The sequence below is a fragment of the Diabrotica virgifera genome, chromosome 3 (assembly GCF_917563875.1).
Source record: "Diabrotica virgifera virgifera chromosome 3, PGI_DIABVI_V3a".
Classification (NCBI taxonomy): Eukaryota; Metazoa; Arthropoda; class Insecta; order Coleoptera; family Chrysomelidae; genus Diabrotica; species Diabrotica virgifera.
In genome coordinates this window covers 26,683,489-26,703,702 of record NC_065445.1, presented here as the reverse complement: position 1 = coordinate 26,703,702, position 20,214 = coordinate 26,683,489, and the positions used below count along the sequence as shown (strand labels likewise).

Sequence of the window (20,214 nt, the reverse complement as noted above, 5' to 3'; positions counted from 1 at the left end):
TTCAAAATCCTCCACTTATTCTACTAAATTTCCGTCTAAGTTTATATGTTCTCTCGGTATCTTGGATATAAGTAGAGTTTTGGTCTTTGCTAAATTTATTGTCATTCCTTTATCTGCAAGTTCTCTCGTCCATAAATTTGGGTTGTTTTGTAAAGATTTCTCTGAACTTGCTATCAATGCAATGTCATCTGCAAATACACATTCACTTAGAGTTATACTTTTTATTCGACGGTAACCTAAATCTAATTTTCGGGACTCTCTACTGCATTTTCTATTACTTCATTCATATATATAATGAATAGCAGTGGGCTCAAAACTCCACCTTGTCTTACTCCTTGTATAGTAGCAAATTTGTTTGATTCAGTTTAATGCTCGCACAATGTTCCAACTCTTAGAGTTGGAACATAGATTAGTAAATAGATTTTACTGCATCAATTAATTCTACTCCAACATCGAACTGTTCAAGCGCTTTCCAAATGTGATGTCTGGGTACCTTGTCAAAGGCTTTTTCCATGTCTATGAAACACATGTATATATCTTTGTCAAAATTAAGGAATTTTTCTGTTATTCAACTAATACAAATACTAATTCAACTAAAACAACTAACACAAATATAATAATACTAGTGTATTCAGCAGTGTATACAAATTAAAAGTTTATATGCACTCCACTCAATATTAAGGAATACACTTAGATATTCATTTGAAATCCACTTAGAAACTTGTTTCCAATTCTCGAATATAGTCGAGAACTTTTAGATAAATTGATGTGATTAAATAAATAACTTCTACATTTCTGTCACAGCATTTAAAATGCAAATTGTATAAACGAATCACCGCTGTTGATGAAACTCTAAAGCCATTTGCCGTTCAGTTAATAGTCTAAGAGCTAGTGAACCCTCCGACTAACGGTCGTCCTGTAAGGCTAGAAATTTGTCTAGTGATAATTCATAGCACACCAAGGCTAAAAATCATGACCTGGCAGGCCTGAGTGGTGCACGTTTATCTACCAGGTGAATCGAAAAGTGCAAATTTAGGGGGTAAAATAAACTTTCTCCTGTAAGGTTTAAATTTAAGTATGTGTTTGAGTAAGTCATTTAGAAGAAATGTGTACATTGACAGGCGATTCTGAAGAGCATAAGACCTTGCCAGGCGAGGGGAAAGATTAGGGGTTTTTCCTAAAATTATTCTTTTTGCATCGAACAAATTTTTTTAGGTTTTTTGAATCATTCCAAACAGAAAACGTCTTTAGTAATTTTTCTGTAAAGTTAATAGTTTTTGTTATATAAGCGATTGAAAATTTTGAAAATTGCGAAATCGGCCATTTTAACCCTAAATCGGACATTTACCTAAAAATCTCAATGTTGCCAAGATACGTGGATATTATTTAAACATTTATTGATGAAATCCCGAAGAGTTTTTTGCAATAAAATATCGAAAACCCCTTTGTTTTTTTAATTGCTAATCAAGCGGGTGCGACACTGTAGTATAAGTGAGGACGTTTTGGTTTGCATAAATTCATTATCTCTAGAATGGACACATTTCAAGAGAAATCCTCAGACAGGTCGATTTTTATTTTTAAATTAGGACTTTTTGGCATATATATAATACTAATGACGTCATCCATCTGAGCGTGATGACGTAATCGATGATTTTTTTAAATGAGAGTAGGTGTTGTGTGATAGCTCATTTGAAAGGATATTGAATTTTCTATTCACTAATATAAACATTAACGTAATTATTTACACAGGGTGTACAAAAAATTTTTTTATTTAATTAACTTTGATTAAATTTGACAAATAGAAGAAAAAAATTTTTTGTACACCCTGTATAAATTATTATGTTAATGTTTATATTACTGAATAGAGAATTAAATAACCTTTCAAATGAGCTATCACACAACCCCTACTCTTATTTAAAAAAAAATCATCGTTTAAGTCATCACGCCCAGATGGATGACGTCACTAGTATTATATATATGCCAAAAAGTCCTAATTTAAAAATAAAAATCGACCTGTCTGAGGATTTCTCTTGAAATTTGCCCATTCTCGAGATAATGAATTTACGCAAACTCAAACGTCCTCACTTATACTACAGTGTCGCACACGCTTGATTAGCAATTAAAAAAACAAAGGGGTTTTCGATATTTTATTGCAAAAAACTCTTCGGGATTTCATCAATCAATGTTTAAAGAATATCTACGTACCTTGGCAACATTGAAATTTTTAGATAAATGTCCGATTTAGGGTTAAAAATGGCGGATTTCGCAATTTTCAAAATTTTCAATCGCTTATATAACAAAAACTATTAACTTAACAGAAAAATCACTAAAGACGTTTTCTGTTTGGAATGATTCAAAAAACCTAAAAAAATTGTTCGATGCAAAAAGAATAATTTTAGGAGAAACCCCTAATCTTTCCCCTCGCCTGGCAAGGTCTTATGCTCTTCAGAATCGCCTGTCATTGTACACATTTCTTCTAAATGACTTACTCAAATACATACTTAAATGTAAACCTTACAGGAGAAAGTTTATTTTACCCCCTAAATTTGCACTTTTAGATTCACCTGGTAGATACACGTGCACCGCTGAGGCCTGCCAGGTCATGGTTTTTAGCCTTGGTGTGCTATGAATTATCACTAGAAAAATTTTTAGCCTTACAGGACGACCGTTAGTCAGAGGGTTCACTAGCTCTTAGACTATAATAAATCTGTAGGGGATATTTTAATCTCTTTGATAAAGTTATTTGATGGAAAATAAATTTATGATTTAAATTTTTTGGAGTTTTTTCTCTATTAGTGTTGCTTTTTAGTTTATTTTTGCTCATGTTAAATGTATAATTCGTAAATTTATAACTTCGGTAACATTGTAATGTAAGTACAGCAATTCATTCGACGAAAAAAAATATCGATTTACGTAATCTTCTCTTTGATAGACAGTAAAAAGAAACAAAGATTTCTTCCATTCCTTCTTCTTCTTCTTCTTCTTCTTCAGCTTGTCTTTTTCAGAGATCGCCGTTCCTTACTATTCGTTACCACCCATTTCTGTCAATTGTTTCTTTTTCCTTCACACTAATTCCTTTATCATTTCTTATTCTCATACCATAATCTCCATAAACTCTTTCTAGTTCCATTTTTCTCTATAAATATATTCATTACTATCAAGATACCTCGATTTCTCGACTCGATATCTTATCTTAGAGGAAACGCCCTAGCTCCTAAACTCTTTTCATATTCCTTCCTTTCATGGTTTTACTATTAAATTTTTTTTTACTGCCGGATGTCTTTCCTGTTGCAAACATTTCTCCTTTATCCGGGCCTATCTTGTTTAGGCGTTATTCCTTTAAATTTATTTGTTGGATCTACTTCTTATTCAATATTCTACTCTCTTTTACAGGCATACAAATTGGCGGATTCCATCCTTGGGTTTTATAGTGGCTCCTCTCATGCATTAAGTCACTTCGTTTCCTTTATCCGCGGAATTTGCAATCTCTTTGACACTAAGTCCTTCCCAGAATTTTTCACAAAAATGCGAATTAAACAAATTATTTCGTTTTGATCGTTGTGGCAATATCCTAAATAAATATATCTGTCAAATGCAGTCCCGGCTATAATTTAATAAGGTTAATATAAATCAGGAGTGGTAGGTACTTGACAATACCGTAATGCCAAGAGCACATTTTGACTTATTTCAGTTAAGCAATAATTCCGCTTTCATTATTTAGGGTCAGTAGATCTGAATAATACCACTCAGTAAAATTAGAGTCGCGAAAAGATTTCTGTGTATTTCTTTAGCGTTACAAATTCCCTTGATATAATTTGAATTTCAAATCCTCCTGCCGGTAGCTAATTTAATAACACAACAATCTGTTATTTAAAAAAGTCCCAATTTGTTCTCAATTTAAGGAGAAAGCCTTCAATTTATGTTTCAAAGAATCGTCCATTATGCATAAATTTCCATTTGTTGCAGGAATTCGACGCCCTCTGTAAGGCCGAAGTCGCATTTTTTATCTCCAGGACACTGATTAACGTAAGTATATAACTTTAAAGCCATAGGCGTAGGCGTAATACTAATATTTTATTTTTGAATTAAGCTATATTATGAGCAGTCCCAATTTTTATTACTCAGAAAGGTTTATAGAACTCATTATTAATACTCATTATTCTAACGAAATCATCAAAATGCAGTTTTTAAGCCCCTGATAGGCCCCTTTAATAGGCGAGCGGGAGATACCCCTAAAATGACCAGGTACTGACCACGGAGAGGTGAATGGCTAATTTTGTTCATACTTTATATTTTTGAAGGTGCTGAAAACGAAAATGAGGTTTATATTGAATTTTTATGTGGGGGAACATTGTCAAAATCGCAATTTTAACCTAAAAATAAAAAAAGAAATCACGTTTTTTGCGTTTACCTCGCTACAACTCTGTTCAGTTTTAATATTTTTTTCTGAAATTTTTATAATGTATAGCTCAAAAATTTCTGAAGACAACGGTACCTGCTTTAAGCTTTAATTATTATTCTGATAAAGGTTATGAATTTTTCAAAGAAAAAGGTGCGGATTTGTGCATTGCAAAGTTTAATCGCAAAAGTTGTGTGACAAGTTTAAAATTTAGCTTCTTAATCACGTTTATGTTAATGTAGAGAGTACAAGGAAGTTTTCTGGTAAGTTTTAGATCAAAATGTTTTATAGAAAAAAAAATAGTGCAACTTTTAATGTCGACATTAGAAATCCCCAATATAACGCTTATTTTTTGAGATACTGACCATGGGTGGAGAATGGCTAATTTTGGTCTTAGATTATGTTTTTGACGGTGCTGAAAACAAAAATGAAATTTATTTTAATTTTTAGGTGGGGGAATATTGTCAAAATCGCAATTTTACTATATAAATAAAAAAAGTGAAATCACGTTTTTTGCTTTTTACTCGCTCCAACTCGGGTCGATTTTACTATTTTTGTCTAAGGTTTGGACATTATATTATGTTGCTCACTTTTTTGAAGACAACGGTATCTGTTTTAAAATTTTAGTCTTATTCTAGTAAAAGTTATGAATTTTTTAAAGTCAAGGTGCAGATTCGTGAATTGCAAAGTTTGATCGCAAAAGTTAAGAGACAAAATTTAAAATTTATCCTATTAATCACATTTATGTTAAATCATAGAGAACAAAGAAGTTTTCTGGAAAGTTTTAGTTACAAATGTTTTTTAGAAAAAAAATGGCGCAACTTTTAATATAGACGTTATACATCCCCAAAATAACGATTATTTTTCGAGATACTGACCATAGTAGGTGAATGGCTAATTTTGGTCTTATTTTATGTTTTTGATGGTGCTGACAATGAAAAAGAGGTTTATTTGGAATTTTATGTGACGGAACATTGTCAAAATCGCAATCTTAACCTAAAAATGAAAAAAAAGTGAAGTCACGAATTTTTACGTTTAACTCGCTACAACTCTGTTTTATTTTAATATTTTTTTCTAAATTTCTACGGCATATATTTCTTACCTTTGTGAAGACTATGAAAGTAACTGTCTTTCAGTCTTTGTTTTATAAAACTATATAAACTATAAAACTATAACTTTTATAATAAATTTTTAGTACTAAAAGATACACTTGCTTTAAGTCGGTAGGAGACACAGTTGTGTAGAAAAATCGAATTGAAAATTTTTCGTTTTTGAATTTAAAAAAAAATTTAAAAAATTTTCCCAAAGACGGTGTACTTTTCTAACTTAAAGCAAGAGTAATTTTTAGAACTATAGTATCTCATACTTAATTTAATAATCTATTGTCAAAAATGCTTAAACATTAAAGAGAAAAATGTTATGCAACAAAATAACCATTGACTTACCCAAAACGGACGCCTATGACCAGTACTAGAAATTCGCAATTAATGGAATAAAGAACTCTAGTAGGTATGGATCCCGCGTACGAAAAAAAATGTGATTAATAGCAAGCTGAAAATTTGTTAATAGCTTAAGGGTGTCTAGTCGGACAAACTTTGATATATGGGAACACTGGAACAGGGGAAGTTTTAATTGTGGAACAGGTTAAAAATTTGGAACGGTCAGACCACGAAAACGGCAGATGTATTTTGTCCGACAGAACAGACTTAAACTCTCCGAACAGAGATTAGACTCTTATGCAAAAATCAGACTGCTATTTATCACCAAATGGGCGTTTTAATAAGTGGAACATGTAGAATATGTCAAATGGCAGGAATTATGACAGGTGATAAATAGCAGTCTGATTTTTGCATGAGAGTTTAATCTCTGTTCGGAGAGTTTAAGTCTGTTCTGTCGGACAAAATAAATGTGCCGTTTTAGTGGTCTGACGGTTCCAAATTTTTAACCTGTTCCACAATTAAAACTGCCCCTGTTACAGTGTTCCCATATATCAAAGTTTATCTGACTAGACACCCTTAAGCTATTAACAAATTTTTAGCTTGCTATTAATCAACTTTTTTTTTCATACGCGGGATCCAGACCTATAGCTCCCTTATTTTCGAACTAGGTGGATTGGGTTAAATTGTCTTAAAATTATCTGAGGAATCTCTGGTCTTCGTTTGCTAAGAGAGTTTCTGTACACCCTGTATAAGTATTCCAAAAATGTATTGAGTGGATCACGGTATAAACCTTAAAGAGTTAGGAACAGTGAGAATATAAAAAGAAGTTAAAGGAAAGCTAAAAAATAATAACACAAAATTATCGTACGAAAAATGTACATTATCCCGAACACATAATGCGTGGACAAAAGTTAGGCATCTTGTGACTCGTAATCCAAGAAAGATTTAAAGCAGAAATGTCCGATGAAGACAAATAATATCGATAAAACAAAACTACTTTTGGTAATTTGCATCGTATTCAGTCACAAATTAAACTATATACCTTTACATGTTTAAGGGTAATATCTATCTATACTTTAATTAAAAGTTATTTGCCTTCCAGTCTCAGGATCAAATGCAAAATTTTGTTGCAATAATTCCGTAGCTCGAATGATATTTGTGTATGCACTTAGGTACAAACGTGCAATTTACAAAGTGCAAGGCAATGGCATGATTGATGAATTGATGTTTTATTTGTGATCTTATAAATTAGTATTGAACGCTTTTAAGTATTCTATTAGAATATTTTCCTCATTCAAGTTGCATATAATCGATTTAAAGTTTAATTAGAATGTTTTTATTTTAAAGCAACCGACAGAAAATAGTTTCTGTCCTTGTGGGATCGGTACTCATCGGAGGGACCGCAGACGTTCGGATACAATTAGCGTCTCTTTGCAAAGACAATGACGTCGACTTTGCAAAGTAACAAGACACTTACTCAACACACACACACACACTGCACATGATACTAGGTACCTAACTTCAAAAAATTCACCGTATCTACCATGCCAATGGCCATTAGTTGTCGAGGCATTAGCTAAAAAAAAGCTATCGATAAATCTAACAATAAAACACTGAAAACGTTTGTTTTCTATACTTACACAAAATTTATTACAACTATGTGACTACAACTGTTTCGGCAGAGTGCCTTTCTCAAGTGATATAGTTTACAATGTGTTTGCCTTTTTAAGTCTTTAACTGAAGAGGTTGAGGAGTGAGGAGCTGTTTGTCTCGAGTTGGTCATTCAGAATTATATCTGTATTTTTCAGTTTATTAATTTCCATAGATTCTAAAAAAGATAGCTTAAGGCCTTTATTCTGGATATTCAGAATTTGAAACTCTTCATTGAAAGAATTATTATAATCTAGAAGGTGAAGTGCGTGTGTAGAAGTGTGTTTTTCTATTGTTGAAAGCCCTTTTGTGTTCTGCTATCCGTTTGTCAAAAGTTCTACTAGTTTGACCGATGTACGTTTTCGGACAGTCACAAGTTAGTTTGTACACACCACTCTGTAGTTGCTTTCTCTTTCGGCTTTTATTGTTCTTAATATATTTGCTTAAGTTGTTGTTAGTTCTGAAAGCTGGTGTTATTGCTGGTGAGAGAGCAGAAGGTACTGGGTTTTTTCTGTGGTGGTGGATACACTAATTTCAGGGCTTTCTTATGGAGTTTTTGGTTTAAAATTTTTTTAACTGTTTGTTCGTGTTGTTGATGTTTAGTTCTATCTCGAAGTTATTTTTTGTCATGGGAATTTCTGTCAGTCTATGTATATGGTAGGCTGCTAATTTGTGTTGTGTAGGATGGGATGATGAATTGTGTATAGTTGTGTCAGTATGGGTAGGTTTATGATATACGGAGAACTCATGTTTGTTGTGTAGTCTGGTAATCGTTACATCTAGAAAGTTTATGGAGTTATTCTGTTCTGTTTCTATTGTAAACTCAATATTACTATGAAGTGAATTAATGTATGATAGAAATTGATTGATCAAGTTGTCTGTTAGTTCCTGTAAAGCATACTAGTATATCATCCACGTATCTCCACCAATATAAGAATTGTTTAAATACGGGATGTTTAGAAATTCTTGTTTCAAGTTGGTTCATAAATATATCTGATAGCAATGGGCTTAGACGATTACCCATAATAAGTCCTGCACTGTTGTTTGTGTATATTTGATTATTGAATTCAAACTAGTCTTGATTTATGTAAATTTCAAGAAGGTGTAAAATTTCAGATGCAATGATCGGATTTGTAATATTATGGTCTAAAAGATTTGTAACTAAACAAAAGTTTCTGTAGGAGGAACACTAGGAAAAAGATTTTTACGTCAATTGAAATTAGTCTGCAGTTGTTGAGCAATTGAAAATGTTGTATTTTATTAACTAGTTCTAGTGTATTTTTACGGTGAATTTAGGTGAAAATTTAGTGTATTCTGTAATAATATCTGACAGTTTTTTTGAAAGTTTATATGACGGAGCTGTATAAAAAGAAACTACAGGCCTTATTGGGTGGTCAGGTTTGTGTAGTTTAATAAAAGAGTATAATTTAGGAGGTTGTGGATTCATAATATTAAGGTATTTCTGTTCTGTTGGATTTAGTATTGATTTTGAATTTTTAATGGCTAGTTTAATTTGTTTTCGGTATTTTTCTGTGGGGTCTTTGTTTAGTTTTATACTGTTTCGGTTAGTCAAAAATTCTATTGTTTTGTTATTATAGTCTCTTTTGTCGATAGCAATAGTGCAATAGCAACAATAGAAAAACAGACACTTCTACATACGCACTTCACCTTCTAGATCATAATCATTCTTTCAATGAAGAGTTTCAAATTCTGCATATCCAAAATAAAGGCCTTAAGCTATCTTTTATAGAATCTATAGAAATTAATAAACTGAAAAATACAGATATAATTCTGAATGACCAACTCGAGACAAACAGCTCCCCACTCCTCAACCTCTTCAGTTAAAGACTTAAAAAGGCAAACACATTGTAAACTATATCACTTGAGAAAGGCACTCTGTCGAAACAGCTGTAGTCACATAGTTGTAATAAATTTTGTGGAAGTGTAGAAAACAAACGTTTTCAGTGTTTTATTGTTAGATAAAATGGACTTCCATCAAGTAACGGTCGAATCCATCAATTATCTATCGATAAATAATTTACTCCACGACTTCGAATTATTTCAGATCGTCGATTGAGGAGTTTGGACATAGAGAGCCTTACTATCTGTTGATTATTTCGTAGCAGCTGCAAAAAGCTCAATTTACATATATTATGAAGAAGGCGACAATATAGCATATCGAAAATTGAGCCATCAGTAACAAAATAAATGTCCAATGTCATCCGAAAAGTTCATTTTAAGCAGATCATGTATTTTCTCTAGTCAGTGGTCTGTTGAACGTTTTCATCTACAATGCATAGTTTTTCCACAATATTGAAATGAATGAAAAAGTCACTGTTTTGCTTAAATGTTAATAAAAACAACGACGCAGTAAAATTTCGATATCCACAAGATGATACTTTACGTCTTTTATGTTAACTTCCCGCAGATATTTCAGTTGAAATATAGCGGGCAGCAATTTTTTTATTTTTCCAGTGCTTTTCATCTCCATTTCTTGGAGTATAAAGGATTAATAAAGAAAATTTATGGTATCTTACTTTTCCAAAGATAACAGTATAAAAGAAAAAGATACAGAAAGGTATATTGAAGCTTTCGATCCATAATAAATCTTAAAACTAATTTCTTACAAAAATTTGTCAGCGACAAATTAAGTAATGAAAAACATCGTCTTACCTAAGGTCGGTAAAAGTTTGCTGCAAGATGCTACCTTAAATAAATGGATTCAGGAAGGATTGAGAGGGATATTTTTCATTTATATTGAGAAAAAGAAATGGAAAATTCATGTAGGAACTCGAAAATGTAAATTTAACCTGTGCGGTAAAAATGAGTAAGTTTTCACTTATCTTTATTATTACAGGGATTATGACTCATATCCAGGATTTAGTCTCTAGAAAAATTGAATGAATTTAGTTTTAATTGTAATGGTTTTTTAAAAAATTGGTACTGGTCTAGGGCCCAGGGTGTGTGTCACCTAAAATACACTGGGGTGCAAAATTAACCGGACACCTTAAAAATGGGTAATTTTTGATGTCTGGAATTTCCTAAACCTGTTGTCCGATTTAAGTGATTTTTTTAATATATGTATTATAGCCTTATTCTTTAACAATATCGCTGTAATAGTATTGTTGCTAAACAGGTAAATTTTCATTGTACACCGGGTGTACCAATCAAACTGTGTTTTTTTTTTTCTAAAAGTTCGCATCACCCTGTGGAACATTCTAGCATTTATAAAATACTGAAATTAAATTCCAACTATAGCCTCATGTTTTCTCAACATTTTGTTTTTTGATTCATTCACTAACATTGGACCATAAAAAAGTTAGGTACTTTAACAACTAGCCATGTTTTTCATCAATACAGGGTGCTTTAAATAAGTGTGGCCAACTTTAAGTTGTCACATAATAAAATAATGAGAGTTTGCTTTATAAACGGTATGTCCGAAAATGCTTCGTTTCCGAGATAGGGGGTGTTGAAATATTTATTTATTGCTTTAAAACCGGTTGAGATATGCAAATGGAATTTGGTCGGTTTTAAGACGTAGTTATTGATAATATTCACCATTGGCGCGCATACGGGTAATATAACCGCTCATATTACTACCCGTATGCGCGCCAATGGTGAATATTAAATTCTTACTTGTATGTCAAAAACTGTACAATAAATATATCTTAAAACCCACCAAATTTCATTTGCATATCTCAAGCGGTTTTAAAGCAATAAATAAATCGTCAGTTTGTAAGAAAAATTTCAACACCATCTATCTCACAAACGAAGCATTTGCGAACATAGGTTTATACAGCAAACTGTCATTAATTTTTCATCTAGAATTACCACTTGAAGTTTGCCACACTTGTTTAAAAACACCCTGTATTCATGAAAAACATGGGTAATTGTTAAGGTACCTAACTTTTTTATGGTCCAACATAAGCGAATGAATAAAAAAATAGAATGCTGAGAAAACATGAATCTATAGTTGAGTTTTAATTTCAGTATTTTATAAATGCTAGAATATTTCACAGGGTGATGCGAAATTTGAGAAAAAACACAGTGTCATTGGTATACCCGGTATACAATGAAAATTTACCCGTTCAGTAACAATATTATTACAGAGATATTGCTAACGAATAAGCCTATAACATATTAAAAAATCACTTAAATCGGACAACAGGTTTAGGAAATTGGAGACATAAAAAATGACCCATTTTGAAGGTGTCCGGTTAATTTTGCACCACAGTGTATTAGAGATTTTACCAAAATGAAAATAATACGTGCGATTAACGTGAGAAAACCATCAAATTTTAAAGGTAACTAATTTTTTCAGCTTTAAAAAAACTTCGCAAAGATACTTTATTTATATTAATATAATAGTTGATTAAATAATAAAAAACTAATGAATTTATCGTTATGAATAAAGAGTATATTATTTACATGGAAAGTATTGGAGGATCTAAATATTATGCTAAAGTAGCAATTCCATCAGTGGCGTAGAATTTGATAAGGGTCAACCCTCCATTTTCCCCTGTCGTACGCTACTGGTAGTAGCTAGAAACGTTTATTTAACATAATTTAGTAGGGTTTACAGTACCTACACTATTTGAAAAGTATGATAAGGATATGGCAAATGCTTTAAAAGTACGGAATACAAACAATTTTTAAATTTCTAAATCAATTTTTTGGGTTAATTTTTTGGTATTTAGACTACATTAGGTATTAAGTATACAACGGATAGATTGTACCTCCATCTTCAAAATGTAGAAGTACCTAAACTACAGGCACTCAAATTTACTTATCTGTTTGTCCTTCGTGTAGTGTATTAAATTTGTAGATATATTATGCTAATTTAAGTTCACCAATGAGCCAATGAATGACATAACTACTTCCTTTTCTTGATGAAATGCTCGAAAGCATATTTGGGCAAGTTTAAATAAAATTCAGTGCTCGATATCTGCCTTTCATTTCATAAAATTCAAATATCTAATACTTTTAAATAAAACTATAAATTCGTTAAAAAACCCTCTGTGGCTCAGTGGTAAGAGCGCCTACCTGTGGATCGAAAGGTCCGAATGGTCGTGAGTTCGAATCTCACCAGGGTCAGAAATCTTTCGTTTATTATAAAAAAAAAGAATGTGTGTGTACTTTGTACGCACGTAAGAAGTTATACTTGTTGTTGTTCTGAAGCTATTTCCTTGTGCCATTTTTATGATTAATTATTCATATGGGAAATAAGCCACAATTAAAATGAAAAAAATAATTTTATTAACGTTTCGACGCCCAAATCGGGTGCCGTTGTCAAAATACAAAATATAACTAAAATAAACAAAAGTGTTGTTGCTAAGCAAAAAAATTCTTCTAATAATTTATTTAATCTCACTCATTTATATTGGTAATTCAGACATATATTATACATTTTAAAGTAGAAGACTTTAAAATGATATTGCCAATATTTATGAGTTGCGTTCCTGGGACGACTTACTGAAAGATAGTTCATTCGATTACATGAAATCAACCCCAACTCAAGAATATCCGTCATAAAAAATTATAGCATGTGATCTGTCTTTAAAAAGACAACCAAATGCAACGACAGTAAAATTCTCGCGTTAGAGACTTCATAGTAAATCACAAGGGAAAACCAGGAAAAACCCTGTGATACTATCCCGACATCGTAAGTATTTGGTCTTACATTAATTTACTCTCAAAAAATAATACCAAATTCTGACTTGTAAGATGTTTAAATTATAAATAATATTAATAATACTAGATATATAAGTAATATTAAAATATAAAATATGTACTAGCTCGATATTATTGACTTACTAATCTTGGTATTTTCTTTCTATTGACTTCCTCTTTCAGTATGGGTAACCACATCCTACTGCATTCTACCGAGGAATTTGCGACACAATTGGTTTCATTTAGCATAATTAGAGCCGCTTCTTTGATTTTTCTCTTTTTACTATCTGATTCTTTCAGGACTATACTTGAATCTCTCCACTGGACTCTATGTTCATTATCCCATGCATGTTGACATATTTGAGATCTCTCAAATTCTCTATTTTTAATATAAGATTGATGTTCACTTATTCTAACGTCTAATGGTCTTGATGTCTCACCTAAATAAAATTGTTCGCATTCACAAGGTATTTTCTAAATGCAATTCTTTGTTCTTTCTTGATCATTGTTAGGTTTAGTTTTAGATAGAATAGATCTCAATGTGTTTGTTGTTTTGAATGTTGTTGAAATGTTGAATTTATTTCCTATTGTTTTAAGTTTCTCGGATAGTCCTTTTATATATGGTATTGATATTTTCCTCGTACTATTTCTGGTGAATGTTGTAGGATCCCGTTCTAAGTTGTTCTGTTCCATTCGATCCAATCTTGACAATTCCTTATTTATAAACGATAAAGGATAATCATTTTTTAATAAAACAAATGTTAACAATTGTTTTTCTGCTAAAAAGGAGTTTTCGTTAGAACAAGTAATTTTGGCTCTATCATATAAGGATTTAATGATTCCTTTTTTTAACGTTGATGTTGTGATTTGACTTGTAATTGAGATATCTGTTGGTGTGTGTTGGTTTTCTATACACTTGAGTCTCATATCCAATATCCTTCTTTGAGATCAAAACATCGAGGAAAGGTAGGCTGTTATTGTATTCCTTTTTATTGTCTCTTCTTGATCGTTTATAATATTCAGGAACGTATCCAACAATTCTGATCTATGAGGCCATATTGAAAACACATCATCTACATATCTCCACCATACTGTGGGTTTTAAATTTTGTTTAGAAATAATATTAGTTTCGAAATCCTCCATAAATATATCTATAAACAAAATTTTGGTCTAGCAATGGGCTCTTCTTTATCTCCATTATTGGCTAATATATTTATGGAGGATTTCGAAACTAATATTATTTCTAAACAAAATTTAAAACCCACAGTATGGTGGAGATATGTAGATGATGTGTTTTCAATATGGCCTCATAGATCAGAATTGTTGGATACATTCCTGAATATTATAAACGATCAAGAAGAGACAATAAAATTTACAATGGAAAAGGAATACAATAACAGCCTACCTTTCCTCGATGTTTTGATCTCAAAGAAGGATATTGGATATGAGACTCAAGTGTATAGAAAACCAACACACACCAACAGATATCTCAATTACAAGTCAAATCACAACATCAACCTTAAAAAGGGAATCATTAAATCCTTATATGATAGAGCCAAAATTACTTGTTCTAACGAAAACTCCTTTTTAGCAGAAAAACAATTGTTAACATCTGTTTTATTAAAAAATGATTATCCTTTATCGTTTATAAATAAGGAATTGTCAAGATTGGATCGAATGGAACAGAACAACTTAGAACGGGATCCTACAACATTCACCAGAAATAGTACGAGGAAAATATCAATACCATATATAAAAGGACTATCCGAGAAACTTAAAACAATAGGAAATAAATTCAACATTTCAACAACATTCAAAACAACAAACACATTGAGATCTATTCTATCTAAAACTAAACCTAACAATGATCAAGAAAGAACAAAGAATTGTATTTATAAAATACCTTGTGAATGCGAACAATTTTATTTAGGTGAGACATCAAGACCATTAGACGTTAGAATAAGTGAACATCAATCTTATATTAAAAATAGAGAATTTGAGAGATCTCAAATATGTCAACACGCATGGGATAATGAACATAGAGTCCAGTGGAGAGATTCAAGTATAGTCCTGAAAGAATCAGATAGTAAAAAGAGAAAAATCAAAGAAGCGGGTCTAATTATTATGCTAAATGAAACCAATTGTGTCGCAAATTCCTCGGTAGAATGCAGTAGGATGTGGTTACCCATACTGAAAGAGGAAGTCAATAGAAAGAAAATACCAAGATTAGTAAGTCAATAATATCGAGCTAGTACATATTTTATATTTTAGTATTACTTATATATCTAGTATTATTAATATTATTTATAATTTAAACATCTTACAAGTCAGAATTTGGTATTATTTTTTGAGAGTAAATTAATGTAAGACCAAATACTTACGATGTCGGGATAGTATCACAGGGTTTTTCCTGGTTTTCCCTTGTGATTTACTATGAAGTCTCTAACGCGAGAATTTTACTGTCATTGCATTTGGTTGTCTTTTTAAAGACAGATCACATGCTATAATTTTTTACGACGGATATTCTTGAGTTGGGGTTGATTTCATGTAATCGAATGAACTATCTTTCAGTAAGTCGTCCCAGGAACGCAACTCATAAATATTGGCAATATCATTTTAAAGTCTTCTACTTTAAAATGTATAATATATGTCTGAATTACCAATATAAATGAGTGAGATTAAATAAATTATTAGAAGAATTTTTTTGCTTAGCAACAATACTTTTGTTTATTTTAGTTATATTTTGTATTTTGACAACGGCACCCGATTTGGGCGTCGAAACGTTAATAAATTTTTTTTTTTTCATTTTAATTGTGGCTTATTTACCATATAAATAATTAATCAAGTTATACTTGTATTATATAATTCCAAGGAAATAAATATACATAACAGTTACAATACCAAAAATTAACAATAATTACCAAAAATTAACCAAAACTTAACAACACCAAAAATAGAAAAAAATAAATATGAATCGTCCTGGATTTGAACCCGCGATCTCTCGATCTCTGGTCCAATGCTATACCAACCGAGCTATCAAGCCCCATGCTACTGACGTGTCAGATATAATTACACATCACGGTGACAAATAGATCAAAGTGAAGTATAAAAATAGATATTTTTTTATCTTACGCCCGAGGAAGGCAAATCCAAAGACACAAAAATTATAATAAATAATACATTTAGTAAGAACACTAATATATTCTTTTAATGACTTATTTGCGCTGATACATACATAATTTGAAAGATTAGCAGCGAACTATATACTGTCTGTCTGCGCATGCGTCAGGGAATTATAAAATTTCACCCTCGATCGTAAAGAAGTATAACTTCAATAATTAATGAAGATAGTTTCTGTTCTTGTGGGATCGGTACTCACCGGAGGGACCACAGACGTTCGGATGCAATTAGCGTCTCTTTGCAAAGACAATGACGTCGACTTTGCAAAGTAACAAGACACTTACTCAACACATACACACTACACATGACACTAGGTACCTAACTGCAAAAATTTACCGTACCTACCATGCCAATGGCCATTAGTTTTCGAGGCATTAGCTAAATAAAAAAAAAATCGTTAAAAACCATTACACTTAAAACTAAATGCATTTTATTTTCATGGAGACCAAATCTCGGATATGATTCAAGATCCCTGTAACAATAAAGATAAGTGCAATCTTTACTCATTTTTAGTGCACAGTTTAAACTTATATTTTCAACGAGTTCTTACAAGAATTTTCCATTTCTTTTCCTCAATATAAATGAAAAATATCGCTGTAAAACCTTCTCTAACCCATTTGTATAAACCCGCATTTTGCAGAAAACTTTTACCGAGTTTTAGGTAAGACGTTGTTTTTCATTACTTAATTTGTCAGTGATAAATTTTTCTGAGAAATTACATTTATGATTTATTTACAATCATTTAGGAAAGCTTTAATCTATCTTCCTCTATCTTGTTGTTTTATACTGTTACCTTTTAAGAGTAACATAAAGAGAGGCAACATAAATTGTCTTTTATTATGTAATTTCATTCGGTCTTTAGATCGTGAATAAGTTTCTTGAAATGCACAATTTCGTTAGTTGAACTAATTTGTCGCATTGAAGATATTGTGGTTGCAATTGTTTTCTTTAAGTAGAGTGTTTTAAAAATACTTTCTACCGGCATATTTTAACTCATATCTCTGAAGGGCAATTAGGAAATTATACTGAATTTCTTCAGGCACGATTGGTAAACATTCACTCCATCAAAACATCAATGAAAATGGAGAATTACTAATCAAATTTGCCAGTAGACAAAACATGATCATTAGCTTCCACACCACGATATACACAAAGCGACATAGATTATGCCTAGTGGAACAACTACCAACTAAACTGATCATGTCTTGATCGAAAAAAGGGCTGCAGCAAGTATACTAGGTGTGAAGAGCCGAAAAGAGCATCCTGTGGATTTAATCATGTCTTAGTATAGATAAAATATACAGACTTTAGAGAAATAGTAGATGCAAAATTCAGAGAAATATAAGGGACACACAGTCACAATCAACAGAACTACTATATATACAAAAATTAAGACAACAAGATATCAAACAGAACTATGAGACAAAAATATCACAAACACTGAGAAATATAGGCAGTTCCGGTGCCGAAGAACATTGCGAAGAAATTAAAACAAAAGTAACTGACAGCAAGAAAAAGATCGTGGGCAAAAAAGAAAAAACAAAAAGAGAATGGTACAATAACCAGTGTAAAGGGACCGTACAAAAAACAAGAACACAAGAAATATATAGAAAGAAGAACCAGAGTTAGGAGAGCAATCTACGAAGATGCAATCAAAGAAGAAGGATACAAACCCCGCACCAGTCTAAATAAAAATCAAGAAGGGCAGATAACCAGTGATCTAAAAGAAACAAAACCAGTCTGGAAAACCTATTTCCTAACTCTTTTAGTGACGGAACAAAATGAAGAGTATATGGACATGCATCACATTGAGGGAGACACTGAAAATATAGAAACCCCGACGATGGAAGGGGGAAAAGCAAGTAAGACGAGCACATAAGAATAGCAAGTCTCGAGGTATTGACAACGTCCCCTCTGACCTATACAGGGTGTTTAGTATCGAATGGACCATAGCCTAAACTTAGATTTCTGAGGTTAATATAGGTCCATTTAAGCTAACTTACTTCAGTATGAAAGTTGATAATAACCGAAATACAGGGTGTCAAAGTTAAACTTTTATTTGATTTATTCTTGAATATTTCCTGACAGGCGTGGAATAACAACACTAAAATTGGTAAGCATGGATTTTTTGGGTCGCGAAATCTAAATTATCCACCAAAAATGATGTATTACCCAGAGGGCGCCACATACGTCTTTCAGAGCTCATTTAATACGTTCAATTTTTTTTTATTACCCACTCTACATACTTTTTGAATCAAAACTTTTATTCTCTTAATCTTTGTACTTAAAAAAGGTATTAAATCTGCGATGCAGCATAATCTTTGCAACAGAAACAAACTTTGATATTGTATTCAGTGGCCTTGAGTAAGCATATTCTCTAATCCCTCTTTAAAAATCTTAAATTTCAATTGAATTTAGAGAGTCGTTTTTGGCGTGTAAGTAGATTATTTCTAAAATCATAAATATTCTCCGATTTAATAATGACAGCGGAAAAAATAGAACCACAAATTTACGGAAATAAAACTGAATTTATGAGAACTTTCTATACGAGAGCTTGTAATACCCAACAAAACTTGGCTATTAATAATTTTAACTTTGAAACTGTCGAGAAATTTATGTACCTGTGTACATGTGTTTGCCCTATAACTTAACTGAAAACATTGATAGTAGAGACACGAGATGCATATTAATTGAGAAACATTGTTTTAAGCTCTTTCGAAACAATACAACTTTATAACAAATGTGTCTAAAATAAAAAATATGTATATTTACAAATATACAGGGTGTCAGTAAATAAGTATGACAAACTTTAAGGGGTAATTCTACATGGAAAAATAATGACAGTTTGCTCTATAAATGCATGTCCACAAATGCTTCGTTTCCAAGATACGGGGTGTTGAAATTTTTTTTCAAACTGCGAATTTTTTTATTGCTCTAAGACCGTTTGAGCTATGAAAATTAAATTTGGTGTGTTTTAAGTCGTCATTAGTGGTCTGAATTTTTTTAAAGAAAAAATAGTACTCCACTGAGATATTTCAAATTAAATATTATTTTTGTATTCCACGTTTAATTTATGATAAAGAACATTTCTTGTCTTTTTTTCATATGGTGTACCGTTTTTATGCAAAAAAATAAAACATCCTCGCGCGTATTTTTCATTTCGTAATACATTATCAAGAACTCTCCACTATAATAATGCCAAACTAGAACAATAACTAGAATACAAAGATTGCAGTGGGCCGGACATGTGATAAGAATGGAAGAGGACAGGCTACCAAAACGAGCACCGAATGCTAGAATGCAAGGAAAGAGACCGGTTGGGAAGCCACGAAAGCGCTGGGAAGACACAGTAAACAGCGACGCATAAGCCCTTTTAGGAGTCCGTGTATGGATAAGAGCAGCCACGGACAGGCAAGGGTGGAGGCAAAAAATAAAGGAGGCCAAGGCTCAATTTGGGCTGTAGTGCCGTAGAAGAAGAAGAAGAAGAACAATAACAGAAAATATTTATAAAAAGATTTTAACTAGGTGCAAAGCTACAACAAATGTTCAAAATTACCTCCTTTAAAGGTGACAGAATAATTTTATATTCACCATTGGCGGCCGTACAGGTAATGGTCTGAATTTTTTAAAGAAAAAAAAATAGTAAGCCACTGAGAAACGTCAAATTAAAAATCATTTTTGAATTCCTCGTTCAATTTACGACAAAAAATCATTCTGGTCTTTTTTTCATATGCGGCGCCGTTTTTATACAAAAAAATAAAATATCTTAACGTTTACAAAGTATTTGAAATAAGTTTCTATGCATATGGAATCTACCTCGAATAATTTGTAAGCTTTAAAATGTTTTATTTTTTTGTATAAAAACGGAGCCGCGTA

General features: G+C 31.8%; 1 protein-coding gene across 1 annotated transcript in view; it reads left to right on the top strand.

Moving 5' to 3' along the window:
- The window catches only part of LOC114340380 (uncharacterized), a 1,055,195-nt gene that overhangs the window by 994,572 nt on the left and 40,409 nt on the right, over positions 1 to 20,214 (top strand). The window contains exon 11 of the mRNA XM_028291124.2: positions 3,967 to 4,026. Coding sequence (XP_028146925.1) covers positions 3,967 to 4,026 — 60 coding nt within the window. The remainder of the gene's footprint in view (positions 1 to 3,966; positions 4,027 to 20,214) is intronic.